The sequence below is a fragment of the Coptis chinensis genome, chromosome 8 (genome assembly GCF_015680905.1).
Source record: "Coptis chinensis isolate HL-2020 chromosome 8, ASM1568090v1, whole genome shotgun sequence".
NCBI lineage: Eukaryota > Viridiplantae > Streptophyta > Magnoliopsida > Ranunculales > Ranunculaceae > Coptis > Coptis chinensis.
In genome coordinates, this window is record NC_141463.1 from 61,655,920 (window position 1) to 61,680,960 (window position 25,041).

General features: G+C 40.0%; 1 protein-coding gene across 1 annotated transcript; it reads right to left on the reverse strand.

The window, feature by feature from the left end:
- Positions 1–15,259: 15,259 nt before the first annotated feature.
- LOC147482287 (uncharacterized) lies at positions 15,260–15,760 on the reverse strand. Its single transcript, XM_086579267.1, has one exon. It carries the CDS (start codon positions 15,758–15,760, stop codon positions 15,260–15,262), a length of 501 nt encoding a protein of 166 aa, XP_086435393.1.
- Between the last annotated feature and the right edge of the window lie 9,281 nt (positions 15,761–25,041).

The window sequence follows — 25,041 nt, forward strand, 5'->3', positions numbered from 1 at the left end:
GCCCAACAACAAGCTCCTCCGGGTGTCAACAACGTTCCTGTACGACCAACCGCGAACTACAATTCCTATCGTCAAGGAAATCCTCTGCAATTCTAGCAAGGGCAAAGTAATTTTCCCAACAATGCAAATATAGGGTACCAAAACAACCGCAACCTTGTTCCCGCTAATCAAGGATATGGCTACCAAAATCAACCCGTAAATAATAACCGTGAACTAGTTCCTGCTGTTCCGCTGGTACAATCCACAGCCGATAAAACAGCTAAAACTTTTCTGACATACATAAATCAACATAATCAAATCCTAGCTTCTATCCAACAGTCTCTTCAGCTGTTAGCTCAAGATAAAAGTCAAAAGGGCGTGTTCCTTGGCCAAGCAGTTCTAAACCCTAAGCCTACAAACACTGCCTTTGAACTCAACAATGCACCAGGATCTAGTAATCCAAGCCAGGGTGAGGTAAATGCCATTACCACTCTTCGTTCTGGCCAAACCATCGACAATAAAATATGTATGCCAGACGAGGAATCGACGGAAACCACGACTGACGTCCTTCCAACTCCTACCTTGCAACCTATAATGGACGAAGTTATACCTTCCAAATCTACACCCACGTCCCTAGAGAAAGACGCCACTGATCCTTATGCGCGATTCCGTCCAAAAGCTCCGTTCCCTGCCCATTTGGTAAAGAACAAACGTGAAGAACATTTCGATGAGATCCATGAAACCTTCAAAAATTTGACCATAAACTTACCTTTCCTAGATGCGCTTAAGCATTTACCCAAGCATGCCAAGTTTTTGAAGGACATGTGCACCACCAAACGACGTACGCATGTTCCTCAACAAGCGTTCCTCACTGAGCAGTTTCCCTCGATTACCACTACCAATGGTGTGGTAAAGTACAAGGACCCAAGTCGACTAACTGTACCATGCACGTTGGGCGACAAGTATACCGCTACCGCACTTTTAGACCTAGGTGCCAGTGTTAACCTACTTCCCTACTACTTATTTAAGCAGTTAGGTCTTCATGAATTAAAACCTACCAATATGACTCTGTAACTCGCGGATCGCTCCATCAAGTACCCAAAGGGCATAGCAGAGAACGTCATAGTCAAGGTCCAAGATTTTTACTACCCAGTTGATTTTGTCATTCTAGATACTGAAGTGGTCTGTGACTCCATTCCTATCATCTTGGGGCGTCCTTTTCTTTGCAATCTGCTAACGCCTCATAAATTGTCGGGACAGTTCAATGACATTGTCTTTCGGGAACCTTTCTGTCGAATTCAACGTATTCAAATTAATGAAACAATTTCCCAATTCTATAATGGAGGGCGAGATTAGTTTGGTTGATAATCTGGAACATGATTATTTCACAAACTCTTTTCCCCCAAATGAGATACACCAATTTCTTTCTTTTGATAATCCTGAGTTTGACGATGACTCGTACAAAAAGGATGTCCACGCATTATTAGAGTCGGTACCACTATTTGATCCTACTGCTGCTTTGCAAATTGATTCAGAAGAACCGGATTCGCTCTTTTCCATTGAAGAGATGATCCCTCACGAATCCTTGATCCCCAATCCTCCAACTCTGGATTTAAAACCTTTACCCTCTAATTTGAAGTACGTACATCTCGATCTCGATGGTAGTCACCCTATAATAATTTCTGCTCACTTGACTACCGAAGAAGAGGCACATTTGATTCATGTCATTCGTGAACACCGCTCCGCTATCGGATGGTCCTTAGATGATATCAAGGGAATAGACCCTAGCATATGCACGCATCGCATACATCTCGATGATGGCACAAAGACATCGCAAGAACCACAACGCCGCCTTAATCCCGCCATGAAGGAAGTGGTGAGAAGGGAAGTTTTACGTTTACTTGATGCGGGTATCATATACCCTATCTCTGATAGTGATTGGGTTAGTCCTGTCCACGTTGTTCCCAAAAAGTCTGGCATTCAAGTTGTACAAAATGAAAATGGTGGGTGCATCTCCACTCGCATTCCATTAAAATGGAGAATTTGCATTGACTATCGCAAACTTAATATTAGAACATGTAAAGATCACTTCCCTCTCCCATTAATTGACCAGATGCTAGAACGTTTAGCCGGTCATGCTTACTACTGTTTTCTTGATGGCTATTCCGGATACTTCCAAATTTTCATCGATCCCGCCGACCAAGAAAAGACAACTTTCACGTGTCCCTTCGGAACCTTTGCATACAGACGAATGCCTTTTGGTCTTTCTAATGCCCTAGGCACCTTCCAATGCTGCATGTTTCATATTTTCAGTGATATGGTGGAACGTTATATGGAAGTCTTCATGGACGATTTTTCCATTTACGGAAATTCCTTTGACGACTGCCTATCCCGCGAAGACAAAAATCTGGTACTCAATTGGGAGAAGTGTCATTTCATGGTTACCAAAGGACTTGTTCTAGGTCATATTGTTTCAAAAGAAGGGATAGAGGTTGATAAAGCTAAAATTGTTAAAATTGCTTCGCTACCTTTCCCACGTACAGTTTGTGATATCTGTGCCTTTTTAGGCCACGCTGGGTTTTATAGGAGATTCATTCAGGATTTTTCTAAAGTTGCTTGACCTTTAACCAATCTCCTGCTTAAGGATGCAATATTCGACTTCAATTTCGATTGCAAACAAGCTTTTGATACTCTAAAAACTGCTCTGACTACCGCTCCTATCATTCAACCCCCTGATTGGTCCCAACCATTCAAACTGATGTGTGACGCTAGCGACTTTGCTATTGGTGCCGTACTAGGCTAACGACGTGATGACAAACCCGTTGTCATTTACTACGCTAGTAAAACTCTTAATGACGCTCAACTTAATTACACAACAACTGAGAAAGAGTTCCTAGCTGTTGTCTATGCCTTGGATAAGTTTCGCCCTTACCTAGTTGGAACATCCACTATCGTGATATATCTTACGACCATGCCGCGCCGGTACTTACTGCAAAAAAGGCGAAAAAAGCGACAATTGTTCTCATTGGATCCTTCTCTTGCAAGAATTCACCCTGGAAATCAAAGACAAGAAAGAAATCGAAAATGTCGTGGCCGACCATTTATCAAGGCTGGTTGGTGGCATTGATAGTGATTCTCGCCCATCCGTGATTCCTTCCCGCATCGAATATTTGTTCTCTATTTTCTCATCTCCATGGTAATGCCAGTTATCGTTAACTACCTAGTTACCGAGGAAGTTCCTTCCTCTTGGTCACGCCCCGATCATAAAAGTTCTTATCCACTTGTAAAATATTATTTTTGGGATGACCCTACCTCTTTAAGTATTGTTTACGACCAACTCATTAAATTATTTTGCATTCCCCGGGGAGCACACCGGCGTATTATCCTTTCACCATGAACAATCTTGCGGAGGTCATTTCAGTGGAAAGAAAACTACAGCCAAGGTATTACAATGTGGTTTTTACTGGCCTACCTTTTTTCGCGATGCACACGAACATTGCATAGCTTGCATTCGTTGTCAGCACCTAGGTCGAATTACCAAACGAAATATGATGCCCCTAAATCCTATCTTGATTGTGGAAATTTTTGATGTTTGGGGCATTGATTTTATGGGACCTTTCCCTATTTCTCAAGGTTTTCTATACATTTTAGTCGTTGTAGACTATGTGTCGAAATAGATTGAGGCACTCACATATCGCTCAAATGACTATAAGACTGTCGTGAAATTTGTTAAATAAACATTTTCTCTCGTTTTGGTGTCCCCAAAGCTATCATCAGTGATGGGGGTACACATTTTTGTAACAAAATTTTTGGGTTTTTAATGAAGAAATATGGAGTTACTCACAAGGTTGCTACTCCATATCACCAACAAACGAGTGGCCAAGTGGAAGTCTCCAACAGAGAGATAAAGTCTATTATGGAGAAAACTGTCAACCCATCAAGAAAGGACTGGTCTCTCTGCTTATCGAAAGCCTTGTGGGCATACCGAACATCATTTAAGACACCTATAGGGATGTCTCCTTACCGCATTGTTTTTGGAAAACCTTGTCATCTGCCAATTGAACTTGAGCATCGTGCCCTTTAGGACATCAAAAGACTCAATTACAATATCATCGAGGCAGGTGAGAACCGAAAACTGCAATTAAATGAGCTTGAGGAGATTCGGAGTGATGCTTATGATCTCTCAAAATCCTACAAAGCTAATATGAAAAGAGTACACGACAAGCACATTTTGCGTAAGGATTTTAAAATTGGCCAAAAGTTTTCTTTGCATAAACTCCAGGATTACACATTTTTCCTGGTAAATTGAAAACACGATGGTCTGGTCATTTCATTGTGTCAGCAGTGAAACATTATGGGGCAATCTCTTTGCTTAAACCACAAGATAACAGCAAATTTCAAGTCAATGGACAACGCCTAAAACATTACCACGAATTACGCTCACCAGATGTTGAACAGACTCTTCTTCAAGATCTGGTCTACACAGACTAGATGTATCGTTTGGCGTACTCAATCTTGTTTCTATAGAGGGTACGCCATTTTGGTAGCCGGGCCATCTTCTATCTTATCATCTCCATTGTTCTTTGAAGTGTGTGATTGCAAGCGCCGGAACCTTAGTCCACGAAAACTCTATTTCAGAACTAAGTATAAATGTCTTTTGCAACACGAGCAAACGTGCTTTTCGGTAAACGATGGGTACCTAAAATTTCACCTCCTTCCTTCTCTTTCGCGAACTTCAGCTAATTATTTGGTGTAAGTCTCACTCATCACGAATAGGGAATGGTCGTAGTACTTTTGCTCGTAAACGACGTGCGCGAAGGATGGGCTGGTGTATGCATTGTCAAACACCCTTCTGTCTAGGTCTTGACTTCCTATCCGATACTAGCCAGTTTAAGGTATACTTTTGTCTGACACCAGCTGCGCAGTATAATCTTCGTCGCCTCACCGTTTCTCCCACAGGTTGGGACTCGTCTTGAGGATCTGACGTTAAAAGACTCACCTTGTAGATATGTTTATATTGTTGCCTTTTCCCTTTGCATTAAGTTTTGCACATGAGATTCGTGTCTAACCTCAGATGATGCATACTTGGAACACAAACGGGCAATGGATTCCACTAGACCAACCCTAGAATTGGTTACTTTGAGTTCCCTTGAGGCGGTTTGAGGATAGCCGTATGTAATAAGGGCATTTTTATTAGACCGTAGCGTGCACGGTCCAGGATGGTACCGTCCTGCCCCTAACCCCATAATACATAGAGGTAAAGCCACCGGGGCTGGATTGGGTTAAGCTCGAGCCGACATGACAGTTGTCTATGATTTAAGATGGTGACTCTTCTGGACATCTAGTGTTTTTCACGTATATCTCCCTTGTATATAAATAAAACCTTTGTTTATAAATAAAACACTCTCCTTCTTTTCAAAAACTCTTGTGACCTTTGAATGACTCATACAATTGGATAGCATTTTTCGTGTCGATCATTTCGATATCTCATTCATCCAATTCGGAGTCCAAACGAGTCGTGGGTAAGCGTTTAGTTTTTTAGGCTTAAATCGGGTTTTTGGCTTGATTTGGGCTTCGGAAATTTTTTGGCCCAACCAAAATATCAAAATCTCGGGCTCTTTAAACCCGACAAACCTGACCACACGCGTCACCATCGCTCATTTCTTCTTCCCTACATTCCAGATCTTGCCATCTCTCGTTTAAGTCTCGCACGAGATAGGCCCACACTAAATCCGGTCTCGCAGAGAGCTATTTACAACTCGACCACAATTCCCTTCCGTCCGGCAAAGTCCCATTTCTCCCCTCATCATTAATCAATATCCAGCCTCTCCCTAATACCGGTGATGGCGGTAATAGCGCGATTTGTGTGGAGAATTTTTTTGGAAATTTATTTGAAAACTGGATGTTTGCTCCATTCTTTGATAATGAAATCCACTCTAGAGGATGGGAGTACTTGTTATATGCTAATGGAGGGCTTTATTCAAAGGATTTGGTGATGAAATTCTACGACAATGGGAGCTTTATTGGCGACCATTTTTGGATTACCGTCGAGGGTGTGCGCCATGAAGTCACACCTATTTTGTTCTCTGGGATCACGGGCATTCCTCTGGTCGACCACGTGCTGACTCAGCAGCAGTCCGTGTACCCACGGACTTACGACCTAATACTCTACACGCTAATCGAGGGAGAGTGCAACATAGAAAGAAAATGCGCGTATCAGTGCTCGGTGCGACGGAACCAGTTGGCTGTGACTCAATGGCTGGGACTGAATGTCATTGGCACCTCGAAGCCCTCAGACATCAACAAGACCTTCCTCCACCTTCTCTGGATCCTCCAGGAGCGAAAGGGTAACTTCTGCATCGTTACCTTTCTTTTTGATATTATTACACATGCCACTCTTAGATCAACCCCTCTTGTTGTTCTGGTAACGCAAGTTATGATTACCTTGGGTTTTCTGGCCACCACCCCGCTACTCCCTATACCACAATATGAGAATATGCTTGTCTTCAAGAAATGCATACTGGACCCTTGGGAACCCACAGCACCAAGGGCTACTGAGCACGCTAGCGTAGGCTCATCTCACCCACCCTACTTTGATGAGACTGCCATGAGTAAGATCACCCACCCCATAGATGCCTTATGTGTTGTGAACAGTGGTTTGAGAGACATGTACACTCGCCAGGTATCGATGAAACGTACCTTGGGCGAGTTAAGGACAGATATGACCACTCGCCACGAGTCGATGACAGACAGCATGGGCGAATTCCAGCAGGAAATGAGAGCTTCCATGACTATATTTCAGAACCATATGCTTACACGCCAAAACCAGTTCTAGCGAATGTTCATGGCGAGCGGCAAAGATTCGATTCTCTCGTGATGGATACTACGGGTGATATCTAGGAGCGAGTTAGCCTCTACGGGGAGCTCAGACGCCGACGTCGCAGGACTCCTGGTTCTTCTTTTGCAGCCCCCGAGGATTCTTCTGCAGCCCCTGAGGATCATCAGTAGCTAGTTTATTTTTTCAGTCTTGTATAATATTTATGTCAGATATTTGATTTACGTGTTTGCATTTCCAGCTTAATAGTAGGATATTTCCTAAAAATTTCTACCTGGATATATTAGTTATATCTAATATTATATTATATAGGTAGAAACATATATAATAATATTAATAATAATAATTTATATAAATATATATACATATATATATTTTAGATGTCACACTTAACAGCAAACTTTACCGTAAACTAACGTTTTATTAAACGGTCATGAAAACACACAAAAAATGGTCAGAAAACGGCAATTTTCGTTCTATAAATAAGTTCAACACTTCCTCCACATTCACTCATTTCATATTCTTCCCTCTACACTTCTTATTCAAAAAAATTGTTTTTAGTCCGCTCCAAATTTCAAGCTTCATGGATGCACTAGAAAAGTTTGAGCAGCGGTAAATTGAATATGCTAATCAAGTCTTCATGCTTGTTTGTTTCATTATAGTAATGTTGTTAATGTGGCATATAGTTCTATCTAATATTTAGGTTTGTATTTCATTTCCCGTATCATTATGTTGTGTTTCCATACTGTTGTACGTTCTTACATCTTATTGTGATAGTATATCTACATTTTTCTTGTACTTCTACTTACGCTATTTACGAAAAAAAATAAAAAAAAAAAAAAAAAAGGGGCACTCCTTGTCACATGCCCCATTATTCTCATCCACACTACATCCACTTTTACGCATATCTTAGAAGATACACATGGTATAACTACCCTGTGACACCTCGATCCGTATCTTTTACATTTTCGGATTAGTGCCTATTTATAACAAGGATAGACACCTCAAAAATCTAACTTCCCTTTTTCCAAAAAAAAATTTCTTCACCACTCCATCTTTAATGGCCCTCACTCGAAGTTTCGTGCCCGAGCAAAATTTTATGGAAAATTTCCAAAATGGTCTTTTTCATCCCTTTTTTGACATAGAAATATCACGTTGAGGATGGTACCCTCTTTTACATCATAAGCAAGCATTTTATTCCAGAGAATTGGTCTTGTTATTCTATAAAAGCAGTTATTTCCAAAACGGGCAATTCTTTGTCCGTGCTAACGGATGCGAGCGTGAATTGACTATGGAAATCATCTCTGAGGTACTTCAAATTCCTATTACAAACCAAGGAGTACACCTTTAGGATTCACCTTTCGACAATATCAGGCATTTGATGTTTGCAACTATCCTTCACGGCGAATACAACCGGAAAAACCGTATTGTTTATCAGCGATCTTTGCAAAAGAACCAATTATCTGTGATCCAATGGGTAGCTCATAATGTGCTCGCACATCTAAGACTTCGAAATAACCAAACCCTCCTCCATCTCCTCCGGGTCTTACAGAGTAACCGCAATGATTTTTGCATTATTAAATTTCTCGAACGCGATCGCGTGCGGGGAAAAAGGCGACTCCTTTACCAACCATTGTGACACTTATCATGATACGTTGGGGTTTTTCTAGTACTTCTCCTCATACACCTCTTCGAACAGCTAACATTCTTACCATTCACTCAGTATGTAGGAATGGATTCTGAAACCCCGACGTTGCAAAGAACCATGTCGGTGCAGAAACCGATGAAGATTGTTCCGCTGACAACATCTTCACTGAAAATGCATTATGCAACGTATTTAATCCCATGGAAGGGCTTCGTTTAATGCAACAAGGACTGATGACATTATTCAAATGTCAGAACATTATCATCACCAGTCTTCTCGAATTTCAAGACCTGTAGACAATGAACGAGGAGGAACAAGCACAATTCTTGCAAAGCCACAACCAGTTCTTGGCAAATCACACTCTCATAATGGAGAACCACTCCGAGATTTACCAGACAGAAAGTGAAATGTTGCAACGGGCTATTACACGGATTGACGGCATAGAAAATCTTATAAATGGATCCCTCCCACAAAAGGATCCTCGCCGTTACTTGGCCCCATGAAACCATTTAAATTTTGCAATTTTATGTTATTTGTCATTTTCTTTTTAGTTTTTAATTATAGTGAAATTTTCCTATGGTAAGTTGTTTTTACTTAATTATTCTCATCATACTCTAATATTTGTTTATCCTTGTCTAAACAGGTCACATTTGTTTCACACATCTTCTACAATGGAAGCTCCAGAGATGATTCCAGAACAATCTTTCCATTTGTTGCTGAATTCTCCTACATATGGACATCTTTTCAGAGACTACATCACTCAAGTTGGTTGGAACTCTCTTATTCTACACCCGGAGCAGACATACTCCCCAGGTTTGGCAACTTATTTTTATGATCACATGGAATATCTACCAGCTGTACAGGGTTTCCCTTTGAATGGATTTACACTCCGTATTGGTAACACCCGACACTATTTTTACGAGCCAACTGTTGCTATGGCTCTAGACCTTCCTCCTCTTCAGCCAGACCTCCCCATTCAATACATGATAGAGAATGACTTTAATGACTATTCTAGGGAAGATTTTGCTACCCGGTATGGCGATGGCATTCCCCCTCGATTGAAGCGTGCGCGAAGGCCGATGGCGGAACTTCACTATTACACTAGCCGATATGACCATGAATGTTGGAACTGCCATGTTATTTATTCTTCAACATCATGGGAGATTGGCATTTTTCCATTGCATCAAAGTCAGCTTGTAAGACATTCCATGCCTTGGCCCAGCAACATACCGCCTTTGACATTACAGACCTAGTAATTGAGAATCTTAAGAGGGCTCGGTCTTTTCGGCAACACTATATCACCCTGCCAGTTATAGCATGCAGGATAGTGAGGATGTACTTCCCGCAGTTTGCGGCCACCTTTCAGGACTGGGAAAAGGTCGACTCTATGTGTCCAACAAACAAGATAATTCATTCTTTGCGATTTAGGACATGGTGATGCCCTGCAAGGTATCTAAAGAAAGTTCGTTCTTTCCCTAATGATGATAAAATGATAGCTCATCTAGACAATGCAAAAAAGAGGAAATGGAGCGAAGTCTAGAAAGCTATGATAGATTGGCGTGATGCAAAGGAATGACATTTCTACAAGGACGAGGCAAGAATGGACTATCCCCCAGTTCAAGGTTGGCGCAATGTGAGTTGATGCATGTACATATTTGTTTTACATTTTGATGTGAAATAAATAAATAACCTAACAGTGTGCTACTCTAAACGATTATTAGCTTCTACTTTTATGATGTATAATATATAGTGTGTTACAATAAATTTCTGTGGAAGATCTCAGCTATATTTTTGCTCAAAGCCTCTCAAGTATACTTTTTCTTCCTCTTAACACTTTGAGGACACAGTGTCTGACTGTTTGGGGGTGGTGAGAACCTTTTGCAAAAATTATGCATGCATAGTTGTATATAGTTTACTTGATGTCTAAATAAACGTATTTAGTGACAAATTCTCGTTTCCCTTTCTATTATGAAAAATATTTAGAAATCTCACCCTAGCATCAGAATTAGGACTTGTTCTTAGAAACTTAATTTAATACGCATACAATAGTTTTTACATCTTTTCATGAGCATTCATGCACTGACTATCATTAAATGTACATAGCAGTAAGTTTCTGGGACCCACGGTTAGACAACTTAGTTTCCATATCCTATAAGAATCTAACCAAAAGTCTCAAAATGTGTGATATATGAGTAATGACACAGAGGAGTAGTTCTTCCAAATAGAGAAGTTCACACGTCTACTTACTTTATCACTACCCAATTCCTAGGCGAGAATTTAGGCCTTCTTTGGATCGATATAGCCAAAAATTCACACTTATAAAAAAAGTTACCGCTAATCGCTCCACTGAGCCTTTCATTAATCCTTTCTACTTCACCCAAAAAAAAAAATCATTACCTATCTATTAAATAAATAAGCCTACCTAGATGATGAGTATGAGAAATAGGATGAAGTGTAGAAAAATGAAGAGAAAAACCTTGTCACAAATCAAAATCAGTTACCTGTTTCAGAAGAAAAGAAAAAGAAAAAGAAAATAGAAATATGTTTCCGAAAATCAAAAGAAATATCAAGGTTAGAATTCCCCCCAAAAATCAAATCAAAAGGGAATACAAAAGCTTGAAAAATCCAAGTATGGAAGCCCATGTTAGAAACAAGAAAGAGAATAAGGATTCTCTAATATAAATATCTCGAAGTCCTTATTCTCTCATACTTAGCATTTTTGAATTTTTCATTCCAGTTTCTTCTACACTACCTCCTAAGCCCCATAACACCTAATAAAGACCTCTAGCTCAATTAGGAGTAGGATAGTGTGATAATAAGTAGTAGTTGTGACTTCTCGACCTCGGCTCCTCTGACTGTCATTGAGTATGTGAGGAAACGTGTGCCCACTGCACACTAGAGATAGCAAAACTTGAGTGGAAAAATAAGAGAGAAATTGTGTTTCAACACATACTTGTGAGAACCTATTTAAGAACGCTATCCAAAGGATCCAGAAACGGCCCTGCTCATACATTTCATTATAAGATCACTGCATGCATGCTCATACGTAGATGTTTTGATTATTGTATGTATATTAACATGAAATTCGAAAGAATTAAATCCTTGTTTCCCACGCTAGTGAGATGTCTAGATACACGAGATTAATTAAGGAAACAAGCCTTTGTTCTTGAAGTCGTTGTAGTATAAACGAAGTTTGTGAGTATCTTCTCTGGAAAACTCTCACGAGGCTATAACTCGTCCACTAGGGAATTCCTAGTGGTTCAAGGCCTTGTTGCATACGGTCAATGCAATCGCACTCTGTGAAATGAGATTTAGCTTAGGATAACACATTTTTTACCACTTATCATTTTAATGTCTACTCTTTGCTTGAGGACAAGCAAAATGCTGTTTGGGGGTGGTGTGATAAGCACCCAAAACTGTAATATTAAACCCCGAGAGACATAGCATTTTGGTCGATTATGTGTTTAATAATCCTGTAATAATTATATTTTCATACTTTTGCAGGTTTCCGCATTTAAAATGAATATAATGATAAAACATACCGGCATCTGAATAATCTTGAATATTTGAAGTTTCCCACTCAACCCCAGTGAAGCCCAACAAAGCCTGACTAGAGCCGAAGTTTCTAAAAGAACAAAACCAATACAGAACGGGTCCACATATAAAGAAGCAGCAAACTTCCGAAGCTCACATCTGATAAATTGGGGTGTCGACGTTGGCTAGTGAAATGCCAGAGCGACTAGGGCGACAAACTCTACGCAAAGACAGAAAGTTGTAAAAACGCCAAAATCAGCGCTGCCACTAGACATACTAAGTGGACCCACTCTGCGGGCCCAAAAGGCATGACGAGTCAGCATAGGTAGGTGGCAAGTGATGGTTTTAATTTGGTGCCACCTCGCAATATAGAAGACACGTACCAATTCAAACCAGGTGGTTTGAATTGAAATTGGCTAAAAAACAAAACTTTAATAAGCAAAAAGACAAAAGCATAAATTTAAAACAGGTAACAACAAAACTTTTATTCTCAAAGTTTTGAACGTTTCAATTAGCAAACAAACAAAAGCCAATTAAATCCTTCACGAGACATCAGCCTAAATATATGTGGGGGTAGTCTTCAGATATTCTCCTTCAGCATTCTATGCTTTAGCTATACATTAGTTTTACTTTAACGTCTGTAGTTTCATTTCAGCACTTAAACTTTGTCATTTTCATTCCAGCAGCTTAAATACTGTAAGTCATTTTACCCTTAATAACAGTCATTTCTTTTCTAGTTTAATTCCTGTCCTGCATTTATTTACTTAATGTATACATCAAGTTTTATTATTCCCTCAATGACCATGAGCTAATCCCCCCCTCAGGGGGAGGGTTATGCTGCTCGTGTGAGAATCCAGATTGACTCTTTAATATTCTAGAATCACTACTTAGGAATTAGGCATATATTAGACATCTGGTCCCAAAATGACTGAGATCTGCATAAATTTGGAGGCCGATGCTCCGCACAGTCTCTGAATCCCAAAAAATGTCTCGCTACGACTATGGTGTCGGCGTGACTCTCCAATTTGTCCAGCTGATGTGGAATCGAGCCAGGAGATGAAATGATATTCTAGAGATGAAATATTAGTTCAACTCCTTATGCTAGTGCGATGCAGCTCAGAGATGTGGGCATGCGCTACGGATCAATACTCGACGTCGTCTCCGAACACGAGACGAATTAGAGATGTAGTGATGTGGTAATATAAACTATTGAAAAATGATTCTTGCATGAGTATGACTAACTCTCTCCCTGTTTCTCTATCTTGTTTACCTACATATAAATCACCGTAGTAATTTACATTATTTGCATTACCATTAATTTAATTAAAACCAACTAAGAAACCTAAAATCCTACTCACCAAAAGTTGTAATTCCAGTTGTGAACCTTTTCGAGCCCTAAGGTTTGGACGATCCCTTACTCGACCTATCCTACCAAACCCACGTGAGTAAGGTAACTTGACTAAAATGGACGACTATACGGACTTTGGACTTGGGACTTTGGTCTTTGGACTTTGGACTGTGGACCTCGGACTTAATCAATCAAGAAAACCAATAAACGTTCGGATAAAAACTTGTTTTATCATTTAACCTGCTGACAAGTTAAACACTGAGAAATATATTCTCCGACATCTCTTTTCATTCCTTCCCACCAAAAGGTCATCTTCAAGTCTTGGTACATCTTCGTTCCTCCAAGATGAATTGTAAACCGAGAACGATAAGCTTCATATAATATCTCCTTCTTTAACTCTGCATCATCTGGTACACACAATCTCTCTTGAAATCTCAATCCTCCCTCAGAATCAACTGCCCAATCAGACCGACAATCATCTAAAATATCAATGACCAGATCATTTAACCGACTCAAAAGAAATCGGTCTCTGTGCTGCATGGCAATCACTCTACTGAAAATCACTGGCCTAACCTCCAAACTGCATATATACCCCTCATCTGCATCTGGTGTAGTTCGGATGTCATAAGCTGCTATAGTCTCTAAACTCTTCCACTCTTGCACCATAAGAGTGGTCAAAACACCAGGCAATTGACTAAGTGCATCCGCAACTACATTGCCCTTGCCTGGGTGATACTGAATCTCGAAGTCATAACTACTTATGAACTCCATCCATCTCTGCTGTCTCATATTCAACTCTTTCTGTGAATAAAGACACTTCAAACTCTTGTGATATGTGTAAAGCTCGAACTTCTCACCATATAAATAATGTCTCCACACCTTCAAAGCAAGCCGCTAACTCCAGGTCATGAGTAGGATAATGTCTCTCGAGTATCTTTAATTGTCGTGAACCATACGACACCACCTTCTGGTCTTGTATTAACACACAACCCAAACCAGTTCCACTAGCATCTGTAAAAACCACTAGTTTTCCGCCTCTAGTCGGGATTACTAGAATTGGAGCGGTAGTCAACCTCTGTTTCAATTCTAAGAAAGCCTTCTCACAATCATTAGTTCATATAAACTTCACATCCTTCCTAGTTAACTTCGTGAGCGGAGCTGCAATAAGCGAGAATTTCTCAATAAATCTTCGATAATATCCAGCTAACCCCAAGAAACTCATAATCTCTGTAACAGTGGTTGGTTGTTTCCATTCTTTCACTGCAGCAACCTTCTCAGGGTCTACAACAATCCCTTCACTAGATACCACATGTCCCAAGAAACAAATTTCTTCCTCCCAAAAATGGCACTTGCTAAACTTAGCATACAACTTCTATTCTCTAAACGTCTGCATCACTATCTTCAAATGCATCTTATGTTCTTCTGTGTTTTGTGAATACACTAACATGTCATCAATGAAAACAATCACAAATTTATCCAAATAGGGCCTGAAAATACGATTCATCAGGTCCATAAAGAACGCAGGTGCATTCGTCAACCCAAAAGGCATCACAGAAAACTCATACAAACCATACCGAGTTCTAAATGTCGTCAAAGGAATACTCTTCTCTTCAACTCCCACCTGATAATAACCAGTCCTTAAATCAAACTTTGAAAATATCTTAGCCCTTTTCAAATGGTCCAATAGATCATCAATCCTAGGAAGCGGATACTTATTTTTTATATTCACCTGGTTCAAATCCCTGAAGACAATACACATCCTCAGAGTACCATCCTTCTTTGAAACAAAAATAGCAGGCGCCCCCCATGGTGAGTTGCTCGGTCGTATGAACCTGGTCATACACACCTTAAGAGATTCAAACCCATATAGTCAAAAGATATGGTTAAGCCAAAAACAAAAACACTAAAACTTAAACTCTTACCCCTTCTTGAGTAATTCCTCGACTTGCACTTTCATTTCGTCCAATAGCTTAGGTGCCAACCGATAGGCCGACTTTGAAATTGGTGCAGTCCCTGGTAACAAGTCTATACGAAACTCCACCTCCCTCTTGGGTGGCAACCCTAGAATCTCCTGAAAAACATCTTTGAAGTCTCTCACTACTTCCACATCGCTGATATCCCTCGTGGGTATCTCTATAGAGCACAGGAAGCTAGACATCACCGAGTCCTCCTTACTAACACATGTGTGAATCAACCTCGGCATGCCAGGTGTATTCACTATAACTTCCCTCCTCGCACAATCCAAGGTAACATGATAACGCGTCAACCAGTCCATACCAAGTATGAAATGGAAACCCTCAAACCCAAAAATGATCAAGTCTACCATAAAGACACAGTCTAAGAAACACAACTTAAAACCTTTGCACTCGTCATATAAGGTAATAGAACCTCCTAACGGTGTCTCAACACACAAAGGCATAGATAAAGGGGTAGTTTTAAAACTTTCTTTCTCAACATACTGACGAGATATAAAGGAATGTGAAGCACCCGAATCAAACAAAACTCTGAATATAAACTAAGATGAACTAAAGGTACCTTCAACATTCCCATGTCCTGGCATAGCTGCATAGGCTCTAGCATGAGTGACTGGTGTTGGTGGTCTGTTTTGCTGATTACCCTGCTTGGTAGGGCAATAACGAGATAAATGACCCACCTGCTTACACTCCCAGCAAGCCCTTTCAACAGGAACTATGGCTCTAAGCGCTGGTGCTGGTGCAGGTAAAAGTAATGTTGTTGGTCGATACGGAAGAGCGGGAGCTCGATCCTGAAGCTGGGGACCCTGCCTCTGCTACTAATTCCCCTGAGGTCTATAGCCTCCAGTCTGCCCCGGTGGCATATAACCACCCTGCTGTGCAAATCCTCCCTGGGGTCGAAATACACCCTGCTGATGAAATCCTCCCTAAAACCCCTGGGATGGTGGTCTCTTAAAAAAACCCCTCTGAGCAATATCATAAGGCCTAAACCTATTCGGATGCCTGCTCTCAAAAGGCCTAGGACCAACAACTAGCATCTCACCAAACTTCCTCTTCCCCTTCAACTCTTTTAGGGCTGCATTCTGCTCCTCATATCTCAATGCCAAGTCCAACACACGATCAAAGGTGTCCCCGTCAAAAGGAATCAACTTGCTGGACAAGTAACTCTCTAACCCACGTATGAACTTTTGGTTTTTCTTCTTGTCAGTATCCACAAGATAGGGAGCAAACCTCGATAACTCATTAAACTTGGTCACATACGCCGTCACAGACTTCCCATCTTGGGTCAACTCAGAGAACTGTTGAGCCAACTGCTCTTTTACTGCCTCAGGAATGAACTTACTCTCAAATCTAATCTTGAAGTCTTCCCAAGTCAAAGTTCTAGTGTCCAGAATAGGAGTGAGAGCTCGCCACAAAAACCTTGTAGCGTCATCAAGTTGGTGAGCTGCCAACTCCTGCTTCTGAACCTCAGTAAGTTGCATACGCTCAAATACATTTTCACAACTTTGAATCCAAGACTTCGCTGCGATTGCATTCCCAACACCAGTAAATCGCTGCCCACCAAGAGTACCAAACTCCTTATTGTGCTTAGCAAAAGGATCTCCCTGAACAGGATGGTTATTCTGCATAGCCTGCAACAACTGATTCAACTGTCCTCCTGACATCTGTACTGGAGTGTTCACTGCAGGTCCAGTAGTATTACCATTACGTGTCTCAACCATGATCTATAGTTCAAACAAAACTCCCGTTAATATTCACATATACCCAAAACTCTCAACACTATAGCCCATATTCCAAATCCGAGGATCACTTAGACTTTCTAAATCTAAGCCAACCTAGGCTCTGATACTGAAAATGTCACAGCCCGAATTTATAAACAATAACAAAGTGAATATTTGAAATATAAATATCTCAAATATCACTATGTTCACTTGTTTAAAAACCCAGACTATGATGGGGTGGATACAACACATACAAAACCCTAAAAGCTAATCCCACCAAAGTCCCAAAGACTAAGGCCCAAAACCCTTGGCATTTCCCAAGCCCAATCTACTTAAGCCCATGAATGAATATCCAAAAAAAAACACTCAAGCCCACTAGCCTATTTTGGCCCAAGCCCAAGAAAAACTCACTGTTCATCTTCTCCTTCCTCACAGCACCTCTCCTCCACCTCCAGCCACCACCGACCATCTAACAAGACTCGTGGTTTAACCCAAGCAACACTAGGAGTGGTTCGGCCCAATCTCAAACCCAACCAAGGGTCGTCTCCTTCACCAGCGCCATCAACTCTCTCCACCGATCACCCACTCGCCAGCCCTCCCCATCTAACTGAAAATACTCCCCTTCAAAACCCCTATAACATTAACAAAAGCAAGAACCTCAATTCTTAAATTCGAAATCCTTCAACCAAAACTAGATCTAGAATTTCTCGCCACCATTAACGCTCCTCCGGAGCTTCAACAGCACACCCAATCTCAGCCCAACAACACCCAACCACCGATTCTAAATCCGACAGCCATCTCTAAACCCCCGACATCAACCAAATAAAAAACACAACCCACACAACCACAGTATAACAGTTTCAACGCTAGTTTGGGCTCGCGCAGCCATCAACTCTCTCTCTCCAGCGCCCATTCAAACATCAACAATCAAAATCAAACTAACAGTATAACATCACAACAAAATTCCAACAAAACAATTCATTCAAACAAAAACAAAACAGTGCGATTTGGTTATTTTGGCGAAAACGCGAAAGCGCGTATCCAATACATAAACCGGCCAAATTGGTTTACAGCAATCATGATCGATTTATTACCCTCGTTGTATCATGGATATAGACAAGTTTTCCGGAGACAGACGTTCTTCAAACGATAGTCATGTACACGCAATTAACACTAAATGAGCATGTGAACAGTATGAATAGTAAAAATCATATATTTTCTTTTTTTCCTCGTATCATACAATCTACAGTAAACAAGAAATCTACAAACCGTAAAAAATCTACTCACCTGTAGTACGCTCCGACTATCAGAAAAACTCTTCCTTTTCTTCTCTTAGTAAAACCCCCTTTTTTTTTCCTCTGTATAAAACTCTCGCTGTGTTTTTCCCTTAAAAACTCTATGTGAGAATCCCTTTTTTTAGTTTTTAAAACCTCACTGAAAAACAAGGAGGAAACTTATCTAGTTACCTACGGGGCTTTTATCCTTAACTGATAGTTATCATATCTTTTGTTTTATATATTATTATTATTATTATTATTATTATTATTATTATTATTATACTAGGAAAATAAAATAAAAAGACGGGGTGTTATAGCCGCAAGATTGTTCATGGAAAAAAGATAATACGTCGGTGTGCTCCCAGTCGGGAATGCAGCAACGAATGAGTTGGTCGAAATAATACTTAAAAAGGTAGGGGTCATCCCAGAATATTTTACAGTGGATAAGAACTTTTTATGATCAGGACGTGGCCAAGAGGAAGGAACTTCCTCAGTAACTAGGTAGTTAATGATATCCCCGTACCATGAAGAGAAAAAAATAGAGTAAAAATATTCATCTGGGAAGGAATCACATATGGCTTTAGAATCACTATCAATGTCACCAACCAGCCTTGATAAATGGTCGGCCACGACATTTTCGGTTCCTTTCTTGTCTTTGATTTCTAGGGTGAATTCTTGCAAGAGAAGGATCCAAATGAACAATCATTTTTTCCGCCCCTTTTCAGCGAAAGTACCGAGGTACAGCATGGTCAGTATATATGATAGTGGATGATCCAACTAGGTTAGGGCGAAACTTATCCAAAGCATAGATAATAGCTAGGAACTCTTTCTCAATTGTTGTGTAATTACGTTGAGCGTCATTAAGAGTTTTACTAGCGTAGTAAAAGACAACGGGTTTGTCATCACATCATTGGCCTAGTACGGCGCCAATAGTAAAGTCGCTAGCGTCACACATCAATTCGAATGGTTAAGACGAATTAGGGGGTTGAATGATAGGAGCGGTAGTCAGAGCGATTTTTAAAATTTTAAAAGCTGGTTTGCAATTGAAATTGAATTCCAATACCACATCCTTAAGCAGAAGATTGGTTAAGGGTCAAGCAACTTTAGAAAAATCCTGAATGAATCGCCTGTAAAACCCAGCGTGGCCTAAAAAGGCACGGATATCATGAACTGTTCGTGGGAAAGGTAGCAAAGCAATTTTAACAATTTTAGGTTTATCAACCTCTATCCCATCTTTTGAAACAATATGACCTAGAACAAGTCTTTTGGTAACCATGAAACGACACTTCTCCCAATTAAGTACTAGATTTTTCTCTTTGCAACGTGCTAACACTTTAGAAAGGTTGGATAGGCAGTCATCAAAGGAATTTCCATAAATGGAAAAGTCGTCCATAAAGACTTTCATATAACGTTCCACCATATCACTGAAAATGTGAAGCATGCAGGGTTGGAAAGTGCCTGGGGCATTGCAAAGACCAAAAGGCATTCGTTTGTATGCAAAGGTTCCAAAGGGACATGTGAAAGTTGTCTTTTCTTGATCGGCGGGATCGATGACAATTTGGAAGTAGCCGGAATAGCCATCAAGAAAATAGTAGTAAGCATGACTGGCTAAACGTTCTAGCATCTGGTCAATAAATGGAAGAGGGAAGTGATCTTTACGTGTTCTGACATTAAGTTTGCAATAGTCAATGCAAATTCTCCATTTTAATGGAATGCGAGTGGAGATGCATTCACCATTTTTATTTTGTACAACTTGAATGCCAGACTTTTTGGGAAAGACATGGACAGGACTAACCCAGTCAATATCAGAGATAGGGTATGTGTGATAAGAGCCCAAAACTGTAGCTTTAACCCCTTAACAATAATACTTTTAGACCAATTATGTGAGTAATAAATAAGAGTTAATGCTGATTACATGTTTTTATGTATTTTAGGCTTTGAAGTCAATTATGTGCATAAATGCGCCACTTTGGTGAGATAAAGGAGCAAGGGTTGGTTGCTAAGATATTCTGTGATTAAAGGCCAAGATTCAAAGAGAAAAAGCCTTTAAAAAGCTCGATCAAAGCTGAAAAGTCAAAGTCAACGTGGGCAGAAATAGCACACAAAAGTCAGTAGAACTTCCGAATACCATATCTTTAGGCTCAGACCTTGAATTGGGCCTACCTTATGTCAAAACGACCAGTACAGAAAGAGCTTTCTAATGGCCCAAGCGTTGACCTAATCAGAGGAGTAGAAGTGAACGAAAAGTCTACTGAAATAAAATTTGGCTGGAAAGGGGTCTGTGGACTGAAGAAATTGGGCTTTGGGCTCGATTTTCCGGCCCAAAACATGGCTTCTCAGCCCATGCACGAAAATGTGGATCTTGTCTCCTCCATTTTAGACACAGAAGACTTAACTCTTAAGCATCAATTAGGTTAGGTAGCAAGTAGCCATTAGAGCATAGTTTGAGAACTAGGTTTATATTAAATTAATTAGTTTTTATTATCTTGTTTTGAACTTAGTTAATTGAATCATTATTTTATTATTCATTAGATCAATAAAATAGTTAGTTCTTCATAATTTCGGTTTTGATTTATTTAAGTACTTAGATCTAATTTCGATTCTTAGTTGTTAATCATTTCTTAGTTGTTAATTTAGATTTGAATTATTGTTTAGTTCAATTTAATAAAGTTAGAACCTTTATATGATGTATTGTTTGAACTCTATGAAAAATAATAGTTTTATGAATCAAGGCTAAACCTCCATTAGAGGGGTTTGATGAAGCCTTGATGAAAACTTGATTGTATAGTGTAGAATCGTTGTAAGAGTCTATTCCACTCTAGAAGGTAGTTGATTCGCCATGAGAATGGGTAGAACTTCCTCACATGCTAGTCATTAGTTGGTAGAGATTGCCATGAATGATTAGGGATTAGAACACCCAATTCTTATCGTAAGAACATAAGAATTTGATTACAACAATCTATGCTAGTTTATTAAGTTGGATTCAAGGTGGATTCAATCCCTCCTAATTCTTTATCAAGATTCAAACCTTAGCATTTTCCGTCATTTCGTTATGTGTATCTTGTTAGTTGAATTCACATCGTAGTATAAATTCCCACAATTACTCTCATTAACTTTGGCTAGGACTACTTTGAATGCTAAAGAACTAGGAGTGGAACGAATCTTTTACTCCACTCTATTTCGATAGATTCAAGAGTAGAATAATCTTTGATAACACACACGAAATTAGTTTTAGTTTTACTTGTGTTTGAATTTTATCATTTATTTGTGAGTAAAATAATCATTTTTACGTTTTATCAAATGGCACCGCTGCCATCTTAGTTCCCTTTAGTATTGTTTTCTTTAAAATTGTTAGTCTTCAAAAGTCCCAAAACCCACCCACCCTTGTTTGATTCTAACTGTGGTTGTCCATTTCAGCATTGAAATTTTCCTCGCAGAATTACACGGAGTGCGACCCATGCCCTAGGCAGCCTAAATTAGAGCGCCACACGCGCCCAAACGCCTGGAACTCCAGTTTTTAGCTGAGCGCAACCCGCGCCTTTCCAATGCAAAACTCGAGCGCCCTCCGCGCTGAAGCGCCTGGACCTTGAGTTTTTCCCTTAGCGCGACCCGCACCCTACCAAGGCTAAGTTCGAGTACCCCCCGCGCCCAAACGCCTGGAACTCCAGCTTGACCAAAGCGCGACCCGCGCCCACTGCTAAAACTGCCCGATTTCCACAGATTTGTTTCAAACTTCCATTTCTTCAAGGTTTTCAGTGTTCGAACTTGTTATATACACTGAGCACGCGTATACAAGACGATATTCATAAGCGAAGCAAGGAGGCATTCAGGTACTTCTTTCTTCAAATACATCGCATCTCCTGTTAGAAGTTTATACTAGCATATCAGGATTGTTTGGAGTGTTGTCGTGTTTAGTTAAGATTGGTCTTAGCCTTGCATGAGATTAAGGTCAGGCCGAAGAAAAACGCCTTATAACGTAATCAACCGGTAACGTCGACAAACACGCTTTTCTAGTATACCACTCACTACACCTCTAGCTAATATACCACACACACCACCTGAAATAATGGCTGAAGAAAGAGAGTCTCCTCTCTTTGACTTTTACAAAGCCTTGAATGATAGCCCAAAATCTTGCATCGTTCTATCAGACCCAGTGGGGGATTTCCGAATCCCCCCAAATATATTTAATTTGTTATCCGTTTTTCATGGGTTAGACCATGAAAATCCTTATCAACACATACGTAGATTGACCAAGTCCTTACTACATTCCACCATCCTATGGTTGGTGCTGAAAAAATTAAACTGAGGGTATTTCTCTTCACTTTAGCCGATAAGGTGGCGTCTTGGTTAACTGCCCAAACGCCTAATTCTGTGGACTCGTGGGCTAAACTTGTTCAATTATTTATGGAACATTTTTACCCACCACTGAAGACCGATGAAATGTTTTTCAAGATTTATTTCTTTCGACAGAATCCTCATGAATCATTTTCAGAGGCTTGGAATCGTTTTACCGATCTACTTATAGAGCATTCACACCATAACCTCACGAAAGACACGTTAGTTCATGCCTTTTTCAAAAGACTTCTACACCACCATAAAGAAGTCCTTGACATAATGAATGGGGGTAGTTTCCTAACTAAGGGAGCCTCAGAGGCTTATAATTTTTAGAAGATCAAACTAAGCGTAATAATAACTGGGGGGGTAGTGATGATTTCTCCCATTCCGCTAGTTCTTCTACAACAGTTAAAACCTCCGGTATGTTTGAGATGAAACCCGATCCTAAACTTAAAAATTTAATCGAATCTCTCACTAAAAAGGTAGAGGCTATTTCTGTTCAACAAAAGCATAATCCTGTCATGAATGTCAACACCAATCCATGTAATTTCTGTTTGAGTCCAGAGCATCCCGACTCCTATTGTCCTCTCGCTTACGAACAACAAACATTACGACAAGATAAAGTTTACTCAATTAATAGTTATCCTATTCCTAACGCCCCTTTGAGACAACACCCCAACTTCAGTTGGAGAAATAATCAACAAGTAACACCTCCAGGGTTTAATAATCAAAATGTTAGGCAAACAAACAATTATAACCAAGCTCCAACACAAAAAGAACAAGGACAAGGACAAGGTCAGGGAAATTATAATAATTATAATTCTAATAGAGGTATCGTTCCGGTTAATAATAACTGTCATAACCCACCCATTAATAATCAACGTAACAAAGTTCCTATCACATAACCAGTAGCAAATCCTACTCCATAACCAGATTATTTCGATACCTTTATGCAATCTCAACAACAGATTTTACAAGCCATCCAACTTTCCTTATAACAGTTAGCTCAAGCGAAAGTAAAACCCAAAGGTGTGTTTCCAGGTCAAGCAATAACTAATCCTAAAACAACAAACACAGCCTTTGAGGTGAACGGTAATACTAGTACGGAAAATGCAAACATAGGTGAGCTAAATGCCATCACCACTCTCCGTTCTGGGAGAGTGGTTGATAACAACGTAACTATGCATATAGTTACCCCACAAGTAGTCCCTACACCGGAGATTGAACTAGATACCGAAATAGAAACTGATGAGCCTACCCCTGTAGAGGTACCAGTTAAACCACAACCTAAGAAACAGAAAGCAAAGGTTAGACACCCAGTTGATCTATACGCTAAATATAGAGAGAAACCACCGTTTCCCCAGAAATTAGCTATGTTAAATAGGGATACAAACTTCGACGAGATTAGGAAAGTTTTCAAAAATCTAATGATAAACCTACCCTTTCTCGAAGCAATTAAAAAATTACCTCACCACGTTAAGTTTCTTAAAGAGTTGTGCACTACTAGGTGTAAGACTAATATTCCTAAAGACGCCTTTCTAACTGAACAGTTTCCAACTTTATCAGAACATAATGGAATCGTTAAGTACAAGGACCCTGGTCGTCCTACTGTATAATGTACCTTAGGAGATTCCCACACGATAACCGCTTTACTAGACCTAGGGGCGAGTGTTAACTTACTCCTGTATTATCTATACAAACAAATAGGTCTACAAGAGATGCAACCTACTAAAATGACATTGCAATTAGAGGATCGATCTTTTCAGTACCCTAAGGGTGTCGTTGAAAATGGCTTGTTAAGGTCCAGGATTTCTACTATCTTGCTGATTTTGTTATCCTCGATACAGAAGTCGCTAACGACTCTGTTCTGATCATCTTAGGGCGTCCCTTCTTGGCGACTACCAACACACTTATAAATTGCCGCGATGGTTCGATGCCCTTATCTTTTGTCCATCTTTCTGTTGAGGTAAATGTTTTTAAAATGATGAAACAGTTGCCAGATTCGTCTATAGATGGGGAGGTTAGCATGATCGAGAGTTTAGCTCAAGATTACTTTAATAACACATTTCCAGAAAACCATATGCATAAATTCCTTTCTTTTGGAAGTTCAGATTTTGTCGATGACTCCTACTTAGAGGAAGTCCACTCCATCTTCGAGTCTACACAAATCGTAGACCCTTTTGTTGCTCCATCTATAGAGTTTGAAGACCTGCTACCTAAGCAAGTATTCATTACTCAAGATGAGGACCCTCCAGAAGCATTTATCGATATTCCTTCTACCCCAGTGCTTAAACCTCTTCCACCTGAGTTAAAGTATATTCAACTTGATCCGGATGGTAGTCATCCGGTAATTATATCTTCTCTGTTATCTAAGGAGGAAGTGACACATTTGAT